This window comes from Pristis pectinata, chromosome 19, assembly GCF_009764475.1.
Source record: "Pristis pectinata isolate sPriPec2 chromosome 19, sPriPec2.1.pri, whole genome shotgun sequence".
NCBI classification, from domain to species: Eukaryota; Metazoa; Chordata; class Chondrichthyes; order Rhinopristiformes; family Pristidae; genus Pristis; species Pristis pectinata.
In genome coordinates, this window is record NC_067423.1 from 6757678 (window position 1) to 6781202 (window position 23525).

Genomic DNA, 23525 nt, shown 5'->3' on the forward strand with positions numbered 1-23525 from the left:
CCAGGCCATTTTGTTGGTCCATCAGCCTTGCTGGGAAAACTGCAGGGGCGTCACTTGACAAAGCGAGTCCTCACCCAGTCATTCCTATGGGTTATTTGAGCGTGGATCCAACCACTGCCATGGGGCAGATTATCACACTCTACCATCCCATGGGTAGTGCACCATCTCACTCCCAGTTACTCCTGGGTAGTATATAACCTGCGCCTATCCACTCCCTGGATAATATATGAACTTACATCTAATCACTCCCTGTGTAGTACATGAGCACATACCCAGTTCCTGTGTGGGACAGTGTTTGAGCCCTCTCCCAGGCACTCTGAGCTCACATAACCACTCCCTGGCCAGTGTATGAACCCATGCCCAACCATTCAATAGAAGGTAATATGAGCCAACTCAATATATGAGACAGTATATAAGCTCACACCCAACTCCTCCATGGGATGGTTTATAAGCCCATACCCCCCCCACAATATGGGACAGTGTGTGACCCCACACCCAGTACAGTATGGGACCCTGAACACAGCCCAGTCCATCATGCAAACCAGCCTCCCCTCCACTGATTCTGTCTACGCTTCCTGCTGCCTTGGGAAAGCAGCCGACGTAATGAAGGACCCCTCCCGCCCCAGACAGTCTCTCTGCTCCTCTCTCATCAGGTAGAAGATACTAAAGCTTGCGAACACATACCACCAGGCTCAAGGACAGCTTCTATCCTGCTGTTATGAGATTCTTGAATGGACCTCTTGTACAATAAAGATGCATTCTTTATCTCTGTCTACCTCGCCATGGCCCTTGCACCTCATTTGTTTAACTGCACTGCACTTTCTCTGTAACTATAACACTACATTCTGCATTCTGTTTTTTATTTTCCTTTTGTATTGTGTATGGAATGATCTGTCTGGATGGCACGCAAACTAAAGCTTTTCACTGTATCTTTGTACATGTGACAATAATTAACCAATTACCTGTATTATGATCCTATTATCAACTGGGCTACGGGGCAGTGTGTGAGGCAACAACTAACCACTCTATGGGGCAATGTACGTGTCCATACCCAACTACTACATGGGACAATACATGAGTCCAGCCCCAAACACTCCAATTAATGGTGTACGAGTCCACATCCAACTACTGGTGCAGAAAAGATCCACAAAGATGTTACCGGGACTGGAGGGCTTGAGTTATAGGGAGAGACTGGATAGGCCGGGACTGTTTTCCCTGGAGTGTAGGAGGCTGAGGGGTGATCTAATAGAGTTTTACAAAATAAGGAGGGGCATAGATAATGTTCATCAAATTTTTCCCAGGGTAGGGGAGTCTAAAACTAGAGGGCATAGATTTGAAGTGTGAGGGGAAAGATTTAAAGGGCAACTTTTTCCACAGAGGGTGGTGGGTATGTGGAACGAGCTGCCAGAAGAAGTGGTAGAGGCAGGTATGATTACAACATTTAGAAGACATTTGGACTGGTACATGGGTGGGAAAGGTTAGATGGATACGGGTGAAATCCAGTCAAATGGAACTAGCTCAGGTAGGCAACTTGGTGACCTTATGGAGGTTTATAAAATAATGAGGGGAACAGATAAGGTCACAGTCTTTTTTTTGCCCCAGGGTAGTGGAGTCTAAAACTAGAGGGCATAGGTTTAAGGTGAGAGGGGAAAAATTGGTCATTGATTCATACAGTGCGGAAACAGGCCCTTCGGCCAAACTGGTCCATGCCGACCAAAATTCCCATCTAAGCCAGTCCCATTTGTCCGCGTTTGGCCCAGATCCCTCTAAACCTTTCCTATCCATGTACCTGTCCAAGTGCCTTTTTAAATGTTGTTAATGTACCTGCCTCAACCGCTTCCTCTGGCAGCTTGTTCCATATACTCTCTGGGTGAGAAAGTTGCCCCAATCACGTTCATACTGGTGTGGACAAGTTGGGCCGAAGGATCTGTTTCCGAGCTGTGAATCATTCCATGGGGCACTCAGTCATCCACTTTTCCGATGGAAATGTCACCTTGAAATCACTGTTCCCAAAAAATCAACTTCTGTCACAGGGACAATGAATTAACACTGTGCAATAATACTTTACTGATGTATTGAACCACTGAAGTCCAGTTTAGATGCACGTTATCTGGCTGTGATTCTCGTTGTGACTGACAGGATTTCTACGAAGAGGTTGCCACTCCAGTGCTGAGAAAGATTGACGTGCACTATGGTGGTGAAAATGTAACAGATGTGACACAAAACAGCTTTGACAAGTATTTCAGCGGCTCTGAACTAATTATTGCAGGAAGACTGACAAGCAAGGATCCTTCAATCTTACAAAGTCTGGTGTCAGCAAGCTCCGTAAGTACATTAAACTGTGTGTTGATCTTATACAATTGTTTGGTTATTAGTAAGAAAAAGATACACTTATTAAAATAATTAATAATACTCTAAGTTTTATAATAATTACTCATCGGTTCTTAAGCTCAAACCTCTTATGTACCATTTAGCTGCAATTACTATCAACCAGCACATTCAGAATCCTCTGACTGATATTTCACAGCAGTTTCTTTGGTAATTTTAAATACTCCCTGGTGTAGATCCATTAACTCGGAAAAGGGGTCTGAATTAGGTACCTTCCAATCTATTTTACTGAGCTCTCCACTGGGGCAAAATTTTACCTACTCAGCCATTAGATTGTACATGAATAGCAATCAGATCTATTTCTACCATCTGTCTGCAGTTACTGGAACATGAAATTTAGCTCAGGAAGCAGAGTTTAATTGTCTTTGCGACATTTAATAGAAAACGGGGCAATACATGTGTACGCTCTCCATCGATTTTGGATTTGCGTTTTGGAATGGAGTTCAGTTTGATGAAAATAATGCAAGAGTCTTTAGTGAACATAGGTTAAAGCAACATGATCCAATCACTCCACTTAGCCGCTCAAGATAAATTTTTAATGAATCTGAAATCCCTCTAAGGAGACCCATTCAGATGGCTGATTTACAAAATGGAAAACCCACAACAGTATAAATAAGAAATCAGTTCTGATTAAGGAAATATAGAATGAAAGGGGTTCACTAATTCTGTGAGTGCACTATGAATGCATTGAGTGTTCATAGTGGAAAACAATACTGTTCTCAATCGCTGACAATCTTCTTATTGCAGAGCACCTTCGGATAGATCTTACTGTGAAAATTTATGCATGGAAATTGAAGAGTACATGTTTAGGCTTAGCAGTCAATTGCCAGACCTGCTACTTCCAACATTTTCTGTGTTTACGATGAAAATAGAGAAAAGATTACATCTAGCTGACCAAATCTGGCAAGAAGCTGTTAAAACGGCGCCAAATGATATAGTGTCATAAGTGTGTATGGTAGATTTGATGAGGGAAATGAGAACTGTTTCAAGTGAGGGAAGAGGACACACATTTAAGATGACTGGTAATACAACCAAAAAAAGCTGAGGAGAAAGGCACAGAGAGGTGGGATTAACCGAGCTGTCTGTCTTTAAATCATCATGGACAGAATGGGGTAATTGGCTTTGTTCTATGCTCTAGCATCCGATGATACTAACCCTGAAAGATGCACTCATTGAGGCAGAGATGGTATTCTGGTGTGTAATCAGGATAATTCTTAGTAGGTTCATCATCAGATTACTGCTTGAGGTTTTTAGAATTATATCTGTTCAAATGTATAAAAGGACTGAATATAAACATAAGAAGCAGAAGCAGGAAGGAGGCTATTCTCCACTATTCAATAAGGTCGTGGCTGATCTTCTACCTTAGCCTCACTTTCCTGTTCTGATCCCATATCCCTCGATTCCATTAACATCCAAACAGTTCCTGTCTGGGATATACTCAGTGACTGAGCCTCCATAGCTCTCTTGGTAGGGAACTGACTACACTCAGCATTAAGAAACTTCTTCTCATTTCTTTTAATTTCAGTTCTGAATGGTGCTGTAATCGGCCCAACGAAGGGAAACATCATCCCTACATCAACCCTGTCAAACCCCACAAGAAGTCTGCAGGTCAGGCAGTAGCTGTGGAGGGAAATGGACAGTCAACATTTCAGGTCGAGACCCTTCAAGTTTAGTGCCCTTTTCCCTCCACGAATGTTGCCTGACCTGCTGAGTTCCTCCAGCTTTTTGTATGTCTCTCCAGATTCCAGTATCTTGAGTCCACATAAGTATTTTGTTTGATTCAATGAAATCGCCTCTCATTGTCCTAAACTTGAGAGTACAGGTCAAGTTTGCTTACTCTCCTCTCAGGACAATCTTCCCACCAATCAGTCTGGTGAACCTTCGCTGCACCTTCTCCAACACAATGTCCAGCTGAAACCTCATCGAGGCCCCACATAATTCCAGTTAGACATCCTTGATCTTGAACTAAAATCCTCTTGCAATAAAGGTCAATATCCTATTTGCCATCCCTTATCACGTGCTGTAATACCTGTAACTTTCAGTGATTATAGTAGTGATACCCTGTCCCTCTGAACATCAGCACCTTTCAATCTCATGCCATACAAGAAACACTCCAATTTCCTCTTACCAAAGTGGATGACCTCACATTTTTCCCGATTTGTATTCCACCTGCAATGCCCGCACAAATTTCCTCAGCCTGTCCACATCCCCTTGGAGCCTCTCTGCATCCTCCTCACAACCCACACTTCCATCCAGCTTCATATCATTGGCACAGTTAGATTTATTACCCTCATCCAGAGACATAGTTTGCAAACATCTGGGGTCCCACAGCCAATCCCTATGGCACCCCACCAGCCACAACCTCTCTAAGCCAAAGACACCCAATTACTCCTCCTTACTGATGTACAGTGGGATCTTGGGGTGCAAGTTATAGCTCCCTGAAAGTGGCAACACAAGTTGACAGGGTGGTAAAGAAGGCATATGGCATGCTTGCCTTCATCGGTTGGGGTGTTGAGTGAAAGGACAGGGAGTCATGTACAAAACTTTGGTTAGGTCACATCTATAGCACTGCGTGCAATTCTGGTCATCCCATTACAGGAAGGATGTAGAGGCTTTGGAGAGGGTGCAGAAGAGGTTCACCAGGACATTGCCTGGATTAGAGGGTATTGACTATAAGGAGACATTGGACAAACTTGAATCGTTTTGTCTGGAGTGTCAGAGGCTGAGGGGTGACCTGATAGAAGTGTATAAAACTTGTGTGAGGCATAAAAAGGGAATGTATTTTTCCCAGGATGGAAATGTCAAATATTAGAGGGCATCAATTTAAAGTGAGAGGGGGAGAGTTCAAAGGAGATTTGCGTGACAAGCCTTTTGCACAGAGAGTTTTAGTTGCCTGGAATATGCTGCCAGGGGAAATGGTGGAAGTAGATACAACAGTAACATTTAAGAGGCATTTAGACAGACACATGAACAGGCAAGGAATGGAGGGATTATAGACCATGTGTGAGCAGATGTGTAGTTTAAATTGGCATCATGGTCAGCACAGACGTTGTGGGCTGAAGGGCCTGTTCCTGTGCTGTACTGTTCGATGTTCTACTCTGTCCATTAACCATTCTGCGGTGGGAGTAAGTTATCCTCAATTCCAGGTGCTTTCATTTAGTTTAATAACTTTTTGCCTGACACCATATCAAATGCTTCCTGAAACTCCAAATGCACTACATCCCACTGGTTTCCCTTATCTATTCTCAAAAATGTCAGGAATGAGATTGCGCTGGGAGCCAGCATAGGGTCAACAGCCTGAATGGCCTGCTTCAATGATGTGAGGAAATATGGATTTTCATAGGCTAACAAAATAGGTTTCAATGGTAGTTTCAGTAAGATGCAGCAAAAAGCTGTAAACTGAATTATTAATAAGTCTATAATAGGAAACAAAGGATTAAAAAAGTGAAATTAATCCCAATGGGGTAGGTCTGAGAGGCAAGGTCTAACAGCAGTGATCTGGCCTACGAGGTATATTGGTGAACTCATTTTGTAAATGCTTAATTGTGAATTTGGAGGGGATGTCAAGATGAAGGCAAATTCGGAGTGAACAGGGGAATATTATGCAGAGACTGACATCATACTGTAACTATATATGTGCCTCAAGCTCTGGTGCGTCTGGTAAAATTAAAGAAACATTTTATGATATCAAAGTTAAATTTAATTTGTTCTATTTCAGTTTGTGTCCCCTTAACCTAATTTACAACTTAGCATAAGGTAATATTCTATATTTTTCCATTCCTGTATCCCACGTGTACTTACAAGATCACCTCCCGGCAGTCTCTCTTCTATACTAAGAGATCTCTGTAGATTTTTCTCACGTTTCAGCTTTTGACAAGTCAAGGTCAACTGTTGAGAAATTCTGTGTTCTGTGATTAATGTTTAGGAACAGTGGTCAACGTGCACCCTGACAGAGAAGTGTACAGTTTGGTCAAAATGCATCCTGATGTGCCTTCTGGTTATATAATCCAATATTTGATAAACTCTGAATGTTGTTAAGTGTGTAATCAACATACTTTTCATTGAGACATTATTGGTCTCTAAACAAGGTCTGAACTTGCCTTTAGCAAAAATCCTGGGGTCAACTTTCATCTGTACACCAATGGTGAGACCCTGTGCAATGGCAGACAGGAATGCTTAAATATGGTGGTGTGTGTGGGGAGAGTCTAAGCCCATGAAACATCATGGCTCCCATCAAGATCAACTTCAATATGGCAAACTGAATCGTCTCAAGTGCTTTTAGTTATCTTAGGCAGAAAAGGCTGTGTATGCTCAAGAGTTCACAAGTTATTAAGGAACAATAAACATAAGGAAAAAAAAGCACATAGGTAAATCACTTCAAAGCAAAATACTGCAGATGCTAGTAACTCTGAAATAAAAATTTGAGATGCTGGGAATACTCAGCAGGTCGGGCAGCATCCGTGGAGGGAGAAAGGGAGTTAACTGAAGCTGAACTGAAAATATTAGAAGTGTAATGGATTTCAAGCATGTCCTGTGGGAGGGAAAGAGAGGAGAATCAGAATCAGGTTTATTATCGTATGTCGTGAAATTTGTCATTTTGCGGCAGCAATACAGTGCAAGACATAATGACATAAAACTTACCATAAATTACAAAAATAAATAAATAGTCCAAGAGAGGAATAATTAGGTAGTGTTCATGGACCATTCAGAAATCTGATGGCAGAAGAGAAGAAGCTGTTCCTGAAATGTTGAGTGTGGGTCTTCAGGCTCCTGTACCTCCTCCCCGATGGTAGTAAGGTGAAGAGGGTATGTCCCAGGTGGTGGGACATACCCTCTTCACCGCCTTCTTGAGGTACCGCCTCTTGAAGATGTCCTCAATGGCGGGGAGGGTTGTGCCTGTGATGGAGCTGGCTGAGTCTACAACCCTCTGCAGCCTCTTGCGATCCTGTGCATTGGAGCCTCCAGTGGATGCAACCAGTCAGAATGCTCTCCATTGTACATCTGTAGGAATTTGCAAGAGTCTTTGGTGACGTACCAAATCTCCTCAAACTCCTAATGAAGTAGAGCTACATTTCTTTTAATGTAGCCACTTCCCTGTTTAAAACAAAATAATAATTTTTAACTGATAAAATACAGTTGAGCATGTTCATCATCATGTTTTGTTTTTTGTTCAAATAGAGGGGTTTCAGAGGATGAACACAGTGCACTGAATGTACAGTCAAAGTGAAATAATCCTATTGACCGTGGTTGAATTCTAGCCACCTCTCTCCTATCCTTTTCACATGAAGCAAAGCCATAAATAATGAGCATGCTGGGTTCTTTCAAATGATGTTTTATTTAGCAATTGATTACCTGATGTAGCAGAGATGAAAGAAGTTCCTCAGATGTAACTACATGTGAGGTGCTTTTGTTTTGTTAATTGCAGCATATTTTAACTTAGCTAATTATCTTGAATGAAGTGTAACTGATTCACTAAAGTAAGTAGACTCAAAGGTTTCGTTTAATTTTTGATTATGGATTGGATTAGATTAATTCAGTCTGTGCAAACTGCCCCAGATGAAGTAAGATTATGCAAAATTGAAAGAGCTTTAAAAACATAACGAGAAAACCTCTAGAACATCGTCAGGAAAGATTCAATAATGTGCTCTTGTGACATCTTGTGGAGTTGGATGGGAGCAGAACATGGACCAATTCTGGAGAATAAGCCAATGACGAGACTAACATAACACAACCTGTATGATTTATGCATTCTCTTCTTTTTCAGGCAAGCAATGAGCTACAATTTGAGGTGGAGTCCCCAACAGACGAGCTTGACAAAATTCTGGCAAAGCACCAATATGTCCTTCCCCATTTTACAAAGCAACTTTGGGCCTACCTTACCATTCGCCAGCTGCTTGCTGAGAGGTTATCTAATAATTTTAGTTTCTACTTTTTGCTTTATTCTTCCCTCATCCAACTTTTTTCCTTTCTCTTCTGAAGCCACTAGTTATGCGGGAGTTGTGTCCTGGTAGTGACGATGGCAGGTTGGGACCTTGTCTCAGTGCACCCGTGCAATGTTGGGTTAAGGTGGGGGGAGTGGAGGACCATAAATAAGGCCACATTTGACCTGTCATACATTCTGGGGAGTACCTAGAACCAGATGATAACATGGGTGGGAATTCCGGCTAATTTATCCACTCCTTGCCTCATCTTATGCCTGTACTTACAATGACATAGCAAGAGTTTTCCCAGGGTTGAGGAATCAAGAACCAGAGGGCATAGGTTTAAGGGGAGAGATTTAATAGGAACCAGAGGGGCAACTTTTTCACTCAGAGGGTGGTCAGTATATGGAACGAGCTGCCAGAGGAAGTGGTTGAGGCAGGTACATTAACGACATTTAAAAGACACTTGAACAGGGAAGGTTTAGAAGGATAAGGGCCAAAAGCAGGCATATGAGACTAGCTTAGATGGTCTGCATGCACCAGGTCAAGGTTCAAGTTAGTTTATTGTCGTTCACCCATATGCTATAAAAGCACATGGAGGAATGAAATGTCGTTTCCCCCAGACTCTCACAACAGAGGACATACATAGAACAGAAGACATGCAATAAATGCAGACAAAAAAAAATTGTGCAAGTACAAATAGTGCAAAAAACGGTATATACAGAATACAAAATTAGTGCAGGGTTAGTGCAAAACCGAGTTGGATGAAGGAAATACAGAACTCAGTGTGTTGCACTAAATGTATAAACATGTTCAGCAGCAGCCAAAGTTCTTATACGCCTTTGTGCAAACCAGGGCTTTTGACGCGGCATTTGTCTGAAACTGTCTCCAGGGTATTCAGGACCCTGACAGCCTGGGGGCAAAATCTGTTGTCCAGTCTAGTAGTTCCGGCCCGGATGCTCCGGTACCGCTTGCCAGTTGGGCCAAGGGGCCTGTTTCCATGTTGTATGACACTGTGACTCTGACTCTTAAGGGGCTATGAGGCCTATAGCATCCATGCTTATTTGTGGGGAGCAATCCCATTGTCTCTCCTTTATCAATTGTCAATGCTGAGATAATGCCAGCCATAGTTCTAATTGTATGATTGATTTCCAATTTGGAAACCATAGGACTAGGTCTGAAGCCTGTTAACACGGTGACACAGAAGGAGACCACTTGGCCCATCCAATCCATGCCAGCTCCCATCAGAATAATCACACCAGCCCCTTTCACTCCTCCTCATTTCCCTATACACTTCCAATTTTCTTCCACATGCACATCAACTCCACTTCAATTCTTTGCCACTTACCTACACGAAGGGGGTTAGTTACAGCAGCCAATTAATCTACCAGCACGTGTTTGGGATCTGGGAGGAGACCGGAGCACCCGGAGGAAATCCATGCGGTCGCAGGGGAAACGTGCAAACTCCACACAGGCAGCACCTGAGGTCAGGATCAAACCCAGCTCCCAGAGGTGTGAGCCAACTGCGCTACTGTTTACTTGCAACAAGTAATCCATGGATCGGTTCAGCGAGTCTTAAGTAGATAGAGCCCTTATTGACAATGCTGTGGTTAGTCAGTGAGTGGGGTGGACCAGGAGTATGTCTGACGGCAATATATTTTACTGCAAAATCAATTAACATGCAAGCAAAATTGCCAGATTTAAAGAGTAGAGGAAACAAACCTATTAAATGCAGAGTAATTTTTCTAGGTAGTAAGTGGGGGATAGTCATATATTAATTATGTACATAGATAAAAGCAGCCTCGGTCACAGTCATGTAGTCACTAAGGTTGATTGACAGAGGGATTACCCAATCAGCTTCAGTCTGGCGGGATATAGTGTTGTCACTCTTTGTAGCCAAATCGGTGTCAGCTTCAGTGAAGGGAGAAACAAAATTAAAATTAACAACTCTGATGGGAGCTCTGAAATCAGTAGTTCTCAGGAGGGATTAACACTCTATGTTGCTTTTGAATGGTGAGTGGAGAGTCGAAGGCTGGGGGGAGACCGGATAGAAGGCACAGATAGCGTAGACGGTCAGAATCTTTTTCCCGGGGTGGACATGTCAAGTACGAGAGGGCATGCATTTAGGATGAGAGGGGGAAAGATTTTGTTTTACTCGGAGAGAATCAAAATCAGGTTTATTATCACTGACTTGTATGACATGAAATTTAGTGAAAGCAGATATAATGGTAGTGTTTAAGAGGCTTTTAGACAGGCACATGGATATTCAGGAATTGGAGGGATATGGACCACGTGCAGGGAGAAGGGATTAGTTTAATTTGGCATTGTGTTCAGCTCAGACGTTGTGGGCCCAAGGGCCTGTTTCCGTGGTGTACTGTTCAATGATGGGACTGGGTGCCATGTATCCCTGACGGATAGCAGAATATTGGAGGTGGAGAGCCTGTGCAAGAATGAGTGTGGGCAGGGCTCTCCTAAGGATACAGGAAGGTCATACCTCCAGCATCCTAGACAATGTGACCATTGGTGTGGGCTGTGGCTTGCTTTGGTGACCCCAGTCTGGATAAGGATGGGTGGTGAACCAACCTCTGGTGAATATTTGACCTCTGCTCAAGGTTTGATAAGGTTCCACAATAAATGCCAAGGACGCATCATTGCTGCAACATTTTAATGCATATAAGAAATGTGCATGGAATTCAGATCAATGTTACAACTGAGCACCCAACACTGTCAATGCATGAGTGGACTACAATTTGGTAGACTGCCATTCATTCTTAACGGTTAATTTTGCACTTCAAATCTGTTGCGTAAGGCATAAAAATGATGCACAATGCAATCAAATGTCCATGTAATTATTTGTAAGATAATATCTCACAGCAGCAGTTAAAGGCTGCTGACTGCAATACCATTTATAATAATATGTCATTAATATAATTTAGAACAATACATTTTATATCAGAAACAAATGTAATGCATCTACCATGACTGGATTGTGCATTGTTAAATATTGTTTCAGTTGTTCATTTTATTAGCCAGTTTTTTTACTCCCATAAAGATAAACTGAGCTCAAATTCTTCTTCATGACAGGGCATTGGCTCAATCCAGCATACAGAAGAGGAATATTACAAGCAGAATTTTAACCCTTGCTCTGGTTCACCACTTTGTCACCCCTGTAACCTCCATGTTGGTGGAAAGCGAGGAGACTGGGCAAAGGCTGCTGGCAGATTCTCCCAGGGACACCAGGAATGGATGCTGTACAGGTTTGTTAATTCTTATATTTTTATTAAAAATTACTAATGTGTCCAGGAATGGTCTTGTGAAGGAAAAAGCCTTGTATTTCTATAACATTTCTGATCATCTCTACTCACCTTACAGCTACTGAGATGCAAACAAAGTGCTGGAGGAACTCAGTGGGTCAGGCAGCATCTGTGGAGGGAAATGGACAATTGACATTTCGGGTCGAGACCCTTCATCTGGACTGGCAGGAGAGCAGTAGAGATCATAGAGGGGGAGCAGTGAGCGGACCAGATGAAGGGTCTCAACCCGAAACATCGACTGTCCATTTCCCTCCACAGATGGCAGACCCAACCAGTTCCCCTCCTCCATCTGGCAGAACTGGTACTCACCTTCAACAACTTTTCTCTTGGCTCTTCCCACTTTCTCCAAACTAAAGGTGTAGCCAAGGGCACTTGCATGGGCCCCAGCTATGTCTGCCTCTTTGTCGGCCAAATGGAACAGTCCACGTTCCAAGCCCACACCGGTAACGCTCCCCAACTCTTTCTCTGCTACATTGACGACTGCATTGGGGCTGCTTCCTGCACCCGTGCTGAGCTCATCAATTTCATCAACTTTGCTTCCAACTTCCACCCTGCCCTCAGATTCACCTGGTTTGACTCCGACACCCCTCTCCCCTTTCTGGATCTCTCTGTCTCCATCTCCGGAGACAGATTAACCACAGACATCTTCTACAAACCCACTGACTCCCACAGTTACCTTGACTACACCTCTTCCCACCCTGTCACTTGTAAGGACGCTATCCTCTTCTCCCAGTTCCTCTGTCGCGTCTGATCCCTTGATGAGGCTTTCTATTCTAGGACATTAGGGATGTCCTCTTTTATCAGTGACTAGGGCTTCCCTTCCACCACCATCAATGCTGTCCTAACCAGTATCTCCTCCACTTCCCGCACATCTGCCCTCACCCCCTCCCCCCCCCCCACCCCCTGCCATCATAACAGGGACAAGGTTCCCCTTGTCCTCACCTACCACCCCCACGAGCCTCTGTATCCAACATATCATTCTCCACAACTTCTGCCACCTCCAATGGGATCCCACCACCAGGCACATCTTCCCCTCACCACCTCTCTCTGCTTTCCAAAGGGACCGCTCTCTCCACGACTCGCTTGTCCACTCGTCCCTCCGCACTGATAACCCCCCGGCACTTACGCCTGCAACCGCACCAAGTGCTACACCTGTCCCTACACCTCCTCCCTCACCACCATTCAGGGTCCCAGACAATCCTTCCAGGTGAGGCAGCGCTTCACCTGTGAGTCCGAGGGTGTCAGTTATTGCATCCGGTGCTCCCGGTGCAGTCTCCGGTACATCGGTGAGACCCGACACAGATCGGGTGACCTCTTCGTCGAGCATCTTCGCTCCATCTGCCGCAACAGCCAAGACCTCCCGGTGGCCGCCCACTTCAATTCCACATCCCACTCCCATACTGACATGTCTGTCCAAGGCCTCCTCTACTGCCACGGTGAGGCCAGGCGCAGGTTGGAGGAACAACACCTCATATTCTGCCTTGAGAGTCTCCAACCTGATGGCCTCAACATCAATTTCCCTAACTTATCCACACTTTCTTTTTCTTCCCAATCCCCCCCCCACCCCACTCCTTTGTCTTCCCTTATTCCTGTGGTTCTCTTCTCCCACCTCGATGATCTGCCCACCTCCTCTCCTCCCCCCCTCTATTCCATGGTCCACTGCCCTCTCCTACCAGATTCCTCCTCCTTCAGCCCTTTGCCTCTTCTACCGATCACCTCTCAGCTTCTTACATCTTCTGTCCCTTCCCCACCCACTACCTTCCCCCCCCCCCTCACCTGGACTCACCTCTCCCCTGCCTGCGTGTGCTCCTCCCCCTCCCCCCACCTTCTTATTCTGGCTTCTGCCCTCTTCCTTTCCAGTCACGATGAAGGGTCTCGGCCCGAAACAGCGACTGTTTATTTCCCTCCATAGATGCTGCCTGACCTGCTGAGTTCCTCCAGCACCTTTTGTGTATTGCTCCAGATTCCAGCATCCGCAGAATTCTTTGTGCCTCCACAGATGCTGCCTGACCCGCTCAGTTCCTTCAGCTCTTTGTTTGTTGCTCCATATTCCAGCATCTGCAGTCTCTTGTGTTTCCAGCTAATGAGAAACCTTTGGAGTAAAGCCATTGTAGTGCAGGAAACACAACAGCCAATTAAAAATGTCTGACTAATTTCTAATATATTAACAATCAACACAATCAATAACAAGTTATAAAATCATACAGCAAATGAAACGAGCTCTGTGTCCCATCCTGTGCACACTGACCAAGTACCCATCTATACTAATCCCATTTACCCGCACATGCTCTGTAGCCCTCTATGCTTTGGCAATTCAAGTGCTCATCTAGGTACTTCATAAATATTGTGAGTGTCTCTGCCTCCACCATCCTCTCAGGCAATGCATATCAAATTCCAATCACCCTCTGGGTGCAAACATTCTTTATATCCTCCCTAAAGTGCTTACTCCTTATCTTAAACCTATGTCATCTGGTTATAGCCACCCCTGCTGTAGGGGAACGTTCACTACTCTGTCTTATCTGTGCCTTTTGTATACCTCAGTCAGTCTCTGCTCCAAGGAAAGTAAAACCACCTGAGGCACTCCATGCCAGGCAACATCTTGGTGAATCTCCTCTACACCCTCTCCAGTTAGATGTTAACTTTGATTTTTGAAAAATCAAAAAAATTCCAAACTCTGTGCAATTGTAGTGCATGTTTATCATCTGTGAACTTGGAGTTAATAAAAGCTGACTGGATAACTATTATAATGTTTCACAGTTTGACATAACAATGGAAAATGACGGGTGATTATCTCATGTCCTCATTTTCCTAATTATGCGATGTTGAAAACTTTTAATCTTTTACATTAGATTATATCCGGATATAATCAAAATATTATTAAGTTATTTAGTAATGAGCTATGAACTGGAAATTACTTATGTAGACAATTATGTTAATTAGAACAAATACTTTTCTCTAGAAATAATATTGTTAATATTATTACAGAGAAAAAGAGCTTCCACCCTCTCACACTTAAGTGGAAATATAATGACTGATTGTGTCCTGACTTGATATTCTTGTTGCTGCAGGAACACCTGTCATTGGGAAGAAGAAACCACCTACTCTATTTCCAAAACAACCTGATTTAATTTCTACTGCTCCCCCTGAACAAGCAACAGGCGTAATTGAATCGCAGATAAAACCTGTCACTTCAGGTAATAATCTTGTACATGTTACTTAATATCATGATTACCATGGGATTTCTTTGAAATCCAGCACTTAAGATGTGGTGTTATTGTAGCTGAGAGATCACAATGGTAGCATTCTGCACCAAGAATCAACAATAAGATGTATGCTCCTTTCCTAATGTCGTCCTGACCTTAGAGTGTAACATTCTGACCAATGCTGTGTTAACAAAGCTCATTTAGACACAGAGTAAGAAGGCTTTAATTGGCTTTAATTAAGGAGGAGGATTTGTCTCTTTGGAGGGTTTGTGTCTTGTTCCTCGCTGATTTCGAGTGATCCTTTCTTGAAAATTCCTGCTCGTGGATGATAAACACGTCCGTAGTGGGAACTTTGCAAAAGAAAATTCAACAATACCTTGCAAATCTACACCCTGTATCGCTTAAGGAGTCAAGGGCAGCAGATACTTGGAGACATCAGCACCTGGAGGTTCCCCACCTAGTCATACCCTATCATGACTTGGAGATATACTTCTGGTCCTTCAGCTTGTGGAAATAGAAGCAGGAATAGGCAATTTGACCCCTCACATCTAATTGGTGATTGGTTTATTATTGTTGCATGTACTGACATACAGTGAAAAGCTTGGTTTACATTGCCATCTAGACAGACCATTCCATACGTCAGTACATTGAGGTAGTACAAAAGGAAAAGCAATAACAGAATGCAGAATATAGCGTTACAGTTACAGAGGAAGTGCAGTGCAGGCAGACAATAATATGCAGGGGCCATGACAAGGTAGATCAAAAGTTAATCTTTTAACATACAAGAGGTCTGTTCAAGAGTCTGATAACAGTGGGATAGAAGCTGTCCTTGAGCCTGGTGGTGTGTGTTCTCAAGTTTTTGTATCTTTTACCTGCTGGTAGGGGGGAGAAGAGAGAATGACCGGAGTGGGAGGGGGCTGCTTTCCCAAGGCAGCAGGAAGTGTAGGTAGTAGAGGGGAGGCTGGTTTTCGTGATAGACTGGGCTATGCTCACAACTCTCTGTAATTGCTCTGCCATTCAATAAGATCATGGCCAATCTTTAACTCCAGTGCCACTCTGGTCCCTTACTTTGACAAGCAGTGCAAATTGTAGCCAGCGTCTACCCTATAACAATATTAGGCACTTCAACGAGATCATCTCTCGTTCCCAAAACTCAAGAGAGATAGGCCCAGCCTGCTTCATCTCTCAACAACAAACCCTGGCTACAATGGCCCAGGTTAATCCCTAGGTTGTCCTGCTTGACTGCCATCAGCTTGGGTAAGAGACAAACGCAATAGTTGGTCTGAATGAACAATCAGGGTTCCTGCTTCCCATTGGTTCTCAGGCATCTGAGGAATTTAGGAAAGAAGGCTGGAAGTTCAGACCTGAATTCAATGCCTGCCAGGATCAAGTTGTCTGCCAAAATTATGAAGCAGATGCACAAATAAGAGAAAGTCTTGATATTCAGCAGTATTGCCAATACTACCATCATTGCCCAAATAAATAGTGACTCCAAGCGCAGGTGAGTGGCACGGCCTGGATGGTGGGGATCTATGAGGATACATGTTGCCTTCTTGAGGCAGCGCCTCCTGTAGATATTACTGGTGGTGGGGAGGGATGTGCCCGTGATGTATTGGGCAGAGTCCATGACTCTGTGCAGCTTCTTGCTGTGTTATTATATAGTTATAATAAAGAACTACAGTTCTCAGTAGGCAATGCAAGGGGTCAAACGGGGGAACAGAAAGTAGCTGTAAAAAGAGAGTGAAAGCAAACCAAGCTGGTGTTGGGTAAATAATAAAGTGTTCAGATGTTAAACCCATGCAAAGTTTGTCTCTTGATGAAGAACAAACATAACACTTCCGTTCCTCACATTCAAATTGGCATATCGGACCATGACGCAACCAGTCAGGATACTTTTAACAGCATATCTGGAGAAGTTTGTTAGGGTGTTCAGTGACAAGCTGAACCTCCTAAGAAAGTAAAGAGGCTGGTATGCCTTCCTTGTGATTGCAATTGTAAGGAATTCACCTGAATGTTGAGGAATGTTGTCTAAATTACTGGAGTTTCTTAAAACCTATATGCACACTGTAGATGAAACAGAGTACATGAGACTCTTGGATTGAGGTATATTTGTACTAGAGCTTACTTGGTGACATCTAACAGGCTATAAATTACATACTAGTCTCCCAGTCCCCCTCTGCAACACATTAGGACGGTCTAATGAATACTTTGTATTTATTTAATGAGTGGGACATTTAAGTGTATCTTGTGGGAAATCTGTTTAATAATCATGAACATATTTTCCTCATTTAGTTGATAACGATCCACACTTCATCATTCACCTGCCCAAAAGTAAACAAGTCATTTGCTTCAATATTGATCCACAGCCTGGAAAAATTCTGAGCCTGGTGTCAGATCCAATCCAAGGTAACAGAGAAGTCACTTGAGTTTTCTTCCAAAGCGTTTATTATTATGTAATTATGTGCACGGTAATTATGCTCGATGCAAATTGTGTTTGATTATCCTGATTGAGCTCTTTGATGAGGCAACAAAGTTGATGAAGGAAATGCAGTGTCATCTCATAAGTCCCACACTGAAGCCAAGTTAGCAAAATTGATCCTTATGGAGTTATGGGATCAGGAGCAGAATGGATAGAAAATTAACTTAAGCCCCAGAAGACACAAGAGACTGCAGATGCTGGACTCTGGAGCAGCACACAAGATGTTGGAGGAACGCAGCGGGTCAGGCAGCATCTGTGGAGGGAAATGGACAGTTGACATTTGAGGTTGAGACTGAAAGATGGAGGGGAGATTACCAGTATAAAGAGGTGGGGGGGAAAGAGTGGGGCAAGATTTGGGAGGTGGATCCAGATGAGGAGGGGTGACGGGCAGACAGAGGAGGGGAGAGTGGGAATAGCACCAGAAGCCGAGAGGTGATGGGTGGAGGTGACAAAAGGCTGACGATGATGGAATCTGATAGGAAACACAAAGTCAGGAGTAGCAATGATACTCTGATAACTGGTATCTTCAAGGACTTTGGTGGTGAACTGGACAATTTTCCAGACTATTGGATATTACTCCTGTTGATACGCCAACATACTTTTAATTGACTTTTTTAAGACATTACGTGGCAGTATAATAAATGTTCCAGTGAACCAGAAGTATTTGAAAGAAATGTGGGAGAACCTGGTGAGGCAGATGCCAAGTTGTCAGGATTTCTGAATCAGCTGAGTTCAGATGAAAGGTCTCGACCCAAAAACATTGACTGTCCATTTCCCTCCAAGAATGCTGCCTGACCCACTGAGTTCCTCCAGCAGTTTGATTTTTGCTCCAGGATTTCTGAACAATAGTGATCCATTGTAAGATGGTAAAATGCAACGTGCTCTTCTCCCTCCAAGGACAATGGTAAAATTATTAGTGGGAAGAACACCAAAAATATGAATTGTAGATTATCAAAAACTTACCATATGATTGGTACTGCACATTAGGCATTGTTTGGCCTAAATCCTGGAACTCCTTGCTCAACAGTATGAGTGTGTGCATGTTAATGTATAGGTACGTGTGTGTGTGTGTGTGTGTATATATGTGTGTGTAAGTGGGTCTGTATGTGAGCATGTCTGGGTGTGCGAGAGTGTGTGTGTATGTGAGTAAGATTATGTGAGAGTGTGTGAATGCGTGCGTCCAAGAGTGTACGCGTGAGAAGGTGTGTGTGAGAACGTGTGTGCATGCATGTGTGGGTTTCCATCTGCGAGATGGTGCGAGTTTGCGTGTGTCGTATCATGCTATGAAAAATTCAAAGACCTGAATCCCCTGATCCTTATCTTTCCATGGGTCTATTAGGCTGGAGCTGGACCCACATGCAAACTTGCACTGTCTCACAGACAGAAACCCACACATGCAGTTGCAGATTTCTGTGTTGAACAGTGGATGTGTGAGCTCCAGAAATTCCTGCCTCATTTACTCCTCAATAAGAGTCTGGAACCTTAATAAAAATTTTAAAATAGCTTGGGTTAGGAGTGCTGAAAATGTAGAGAAAGAGAAATTAGGCACAGCAGACAGCAATATTGGACTGTGTCAACAGAACTAAATGACTATATGTAGTGCAACACCAGCATCTACTGGCAGAACAATGACACTACAACAAGAAAATAGCTCTCTCCACCACACGCCCCCTCCCCTAAAGGATAATGCAACCATCCTGTTAACCAGATTGTAGATCCACCACCCCAGCATCCAATAAGTATATTTACACAAAACTAATTGTATTGATTCTGTTCCCTTCAGAGCACTTACCTTATTCTTTCACTGACAGGCATTGCAATCAATGGTAAAATTATCAGTGGAAAGAAAGCCAAAAATAAGAAGTTGAACACCTACTTTGGAACAATCGGGCTCCATTTCACCAAATTGAACCTAAGTTTTGAGATCAGCACGGAGAAGATTCGTTTGAAGGATGGGAATCATAAAACTTTCCTTCAGTGGTCTGAGAACGCTATGTTGACTCATGCTAGGTAAGCTCTGTGGAGAGAGAAACAGAATTAATGTTTTAACTCAGTGAAGACTTGAGCTGATTTGAGATAATGGTTATTGGAAAGGAAGGAAGGAAAAGGTTAGAGATTCTAGTGTTGTTGTTCCAAAGTATACCATCACGAGGAGAAAAGATGTGTTGGTCTCTGGGGTAAGTCTTCCCACAAAGGATGACATGCCAACTGTATGCACTCATCAACAAAACGCACCACAGTTACTCCTCTAGGCTGCTTCAACAGTAGCTCCCAATCTACCAAGAAGGACGAAGGACATGAGCAGCAGGCACAGGAGGTCAATACCACTGTCGGTTCCCCTCCAAGTCGCACGCCATTCTGAGTTTGAAGTATATCACCGGTCCTTCATCATTGTCCTGGAACTCCCTTGCCAATAGCACTGTGAGAGCACCTTGAGCAGAAGGATTCGCCACCACCTTCTTGAGTAATTAGGGATGGATGATAAGTGCTGGTCTTGCCAGTGACAGTCCCATCTGAAAAATGAATGACAAAAAAAAGTTAATAGCAATAACAATTATTCTGGGACTCAGAATTCTGCTATTGGAATAGGCTCACAAACTGTTTTCATGGAAAAATTGTTTGGAAGTGAAATACGATTGTAATTACTTTTATTTTAAGAAGCTTCTATTCATGATTCAAGTGAGCTGACTAACGTGAAAAATTCCATGCACCAGAAATGACTCATTGTGTTATGGGGATTAGTTTTCAGAGGTTTGGTTGAAAAATAAATTTAAAATTCCTATAATTCTAACCCAGGTCCTTAATGCAGCAGTGAGTCAATGCTCCATCCATTAGCCAGAGGGATTTATTCTGACATCAAACCAAATGTGAATGTTCTGAAACAGTATTCAGACTGATTCAGAAAGGCCAGAGAAACTTATTCAGATTCTTTGTCTTGTTTCCCATTGTAGTTTTGTTGTCAGAGTGAAAAAAAATAGTAACGTCATAATCACCATGGGCGAAGATATGGTCTTCTTGATTTTACTTCACCGGGTCTGGAAAAATCATCCGACCAATGTGGACTTCCTGGGATTTTACACTCCTCCCACGAACAAGTTCTCAGCAAGTGTCCATGGATTGATTGGTAATTAATTCTAAGAAAATGTCTTACTTTTTTACGTAGCATTTCCAAGAATCACAGTTGTGATGCAGAATTTGAGGCAGCCAACTTCTAGAACACAAGAAAATAGGAGCAAGAGGAGGCCACTTGGCCCCATAAGCCGGCCCCAACATTCACTATGATCACGGCTTATCTACCGCAGGCCTCAGCTCCTCTTCTGTGCCAGTTCGCCACAGCTTTCAGTCACCAATCTTTCAAGAATTTATCGACCTCCACTTTAACTACTTCTAATGATCTAGCCTCCACGACCCCTCTGGGTAGAGGATCTCAGCGATTCACCACCCTCTGTGAGAAGGAATTTCTACATGTCTCGGGTTTAAGTGACTGGCCCCTTACCTTGAAACTATGTCCTCTCTCATTTGAGACTCTCCAACTTGTTAAGAATGTCTTGACATCGACTCTGTCATGTCCCTTAGAATCTTGTACGTTTGTGTTCACCACTCTTTTCTCTAAATTCCAAAGAACATAGACCCAACCTGTTTAGCCTCACCTGACAGGACAATCTCTCACCCTAGCATCAGTCTGGCAGATCTCCTTTGAACTGCATCCAATGCTACTACATCACTCTTTAGGTAAGGGGACCAAATCTGTATGCAGTGCTGCAGGTGTGGCCTCACCAATACGCTGTACAATTGTAACCACACTTCACTCTTTCTACATTCAAATCCCTTTGCAATAAAGTGAATGACATAGCAATAATTCCTAAGTTGAATGTTCATAAATAGAAGAATACCTTGATTAAAAAGGAACATGAAGCTGTTAAGCGTAAGAATATAGGAATGAGGGATCATTTGATCCATGTGGATTTCTGAGAGACAGATCCTGTTTCAAGACATAATGCAATTTATTCACAAGATACGAATACACACACATCCAAATTCACACTGCTTTATGAATGCTTTAATTTAACCTACATTCTGTGCAGTAGGTCCCAACTTGCTAATTCACTAATTCTGATCTGCAAAGAAATCATCTCTTGAAAGCACTTGCACCCAAAATAGCAGTGAATGAGAAAAGAAGTTTTCAATAAAGGAAAACAAAACGCAAGTGATGTAGTTACTGATTTTAGTGACTCCTTGGGGAAGATATTAATCTCACCATTCATCAGCAGAAGAGTGAGATTGGGTGCGACATTGGTTTTCAACCTCCTGCAGTGTTAGTTTCTGTTGAGTTAACTAAGACTAATTTTGGTTGTGGTCTAAAATTGGACATGTGCCCAATTCTATGGGTTTTTAGTGTGGTAATGTAGCTTATAATTATCCATTCTTTTCAGTCTGATTTTCATTCCACGTTGGAGTATTCTCTAGTTGCTCAGTTGGCCTTTGGCTCTTTTTTTTCCTCCAAGTACCACAACTGCAAGCTGACTCTGAACTTGCTTCTCCCAAATGATGCCGATACATTTACTTTGCAGAGGATGCAGTTTTAATATTTGTAGATGGTTTTGAAAAGACAAATACCTGTTGTAAAACTATGCAATGCAACTAATGGAGTATGTTTTAAATATGTGCCATCTAATGGTGAACAATACACAAGGCCACAGCATTCTTACAGTAATGTGTTGAAAGAGTTATCATCAAAAGTTAAAGGTTCTGACTTCCAGCATACAAAATGCTAAACAGTCTTCGGGTTAATAAGGTTGGGTTACAAAGAGGCTGAAGGGAATTATGTTCTTTGCAGGTCAGTTCACCCATGAACCAGAAGTAAATGTGTACAACTTGCATGCCAGCTTGGACCCAAGTAAGCCACAAGCCACTATGGAAGTGAAAGGACACAAAATTACTGTAACCAGGTATGTGTGAAAGTCGACCCGCACTCTGTAATAAATCAGACAACAGCAGAACCAAAGAACTTACGATTAATGCTTTATTAGTTTAACACTACTTCTACCTCACCCCACTACTACCCCACTTCTACCCCACTGTGATAAGACTATTGAACAGTTCCCTTATACAATGAGATGGGCTATGACCTCACGATCTACCTTGTTGTGACCTTGCACCTTATTGCACTGCACTTTCTCTATAGCTGTTATTGTTTTTTTACCTGTACTACATCAATGCACTCTGTACTAACTCAATGTAACTGCACTGTGTAATGAATTAACCTGTACGATTGGCTTGTAAGACAAGCTTTTCACTGTACTTCAGTAAAAGTGACAATAATAAACCAATACGCTAGCGGGAGTGAGGGATACAGAGAAAGAGTAAACAGTGTAACCCAAGCCCTGTACTAGACTCACTCAAAGATGCCCTGGTTACTGTGTACTTTTATACCGACTTTGTGAGAAACCTTTGTGGGAAGTTGCACTTTCTACGGCAATTGCTTACGGCAAGCTTTAGCAAAACAAGCTATGTCAAAAAAAACTTATTTCTTTCTCACCCACATCTGGCCTCACTTCCAGCCATATTTATAGTCACCCCATGGCTGATGTAAGTTCATACCATGGGAAGAATAGCTGACTGTGAGGAGAATAGCTGCATACCATTAACCCTTACCTTGCCAGTTGTTAACCCTTGCATTCCCAGTTATCTTTTACATATGTATAATCACATCACCGACTAATTGACTTCAATTAAGGAAACATCCCATACATTTTACTTCCTTTTATGATCTTCCCACGTTACAGATTGTGCTCTCATGTGTTCTCAAGGTCTCATGTAACCTGGGAGTTTGGAATTAATAGCTTGGGATAAATCACTGAACCATGGCTGAGGAATAGGGAGAATGCTAAATCTCCACTTCACACAAATAGGAACAAAATAGAGCCAAAACCAGAAAATACTGGAAACACTTGCATCTGTTGAAAAAGAAACAAAAGTTAAATGTTTCAGGTTAGAAGGTTGTGCTGAAGGGTCTTCAAGTTGAAGGATTCTGACAAAGGGTTTTTGACTTCCCTTCCCTTCCCTTCAACCACTTGGTTCTTGAACCAACCGGCACAACCCTAATCACTACAGTTTAGCAACACTATGACCACTTTGATCACTTCGCATTAAAATGGACTTTTTTTTGGTTCTAATTGTGTTCTTGTAAAACTTGTGTATAATTTATGTTTAATGTACG

General features: G+C 42.8%; 1 protein-coding gene across 1 annotated transcript in view; it reads left to right on the forward strand.

Annotated features, from left to right (window-relative positions):
* The window catches only part of itih2 (inter-alpha-trypsin inhibitor heavy chain 2), a 69755-nt gene that overhangs the window by 42334 nt on the left and 3896 nt on the right, over positions 1 to 23525 (forward strand). The window contains exons 13-20 of the mRNA XM_052034087.1: positions 2140 to 2325; positions 8153 to 8292; positions 11394 to 11566; positions 14692 to 14817; positions 17119 to 17232; positions 19117 to 19315; positions 20257 to 20429; positions 22143 to 22254. Of these exons, the coding sequence (XP_051890047.1) occupies positions 2140 to 2325; positions 8153 to 8292; positions 11394 to 11566; positions 14692 to 14817; positions 17119 to 17232; positions 19117 to 19315; positions 20257 to 20429; positions 22143 to 22254 (1223 nt within the window). The remainder of the gene's footprint in view (positions 1 to 2139; positions 2326 to 8152; positions 8293 to 11393; positions 11567 to 14691; positions 14818 to 17118; positions 17233 to 19116; positions 19316 to 20256; positions 20430 to 22142; positions 22255 to 23525) is intronic.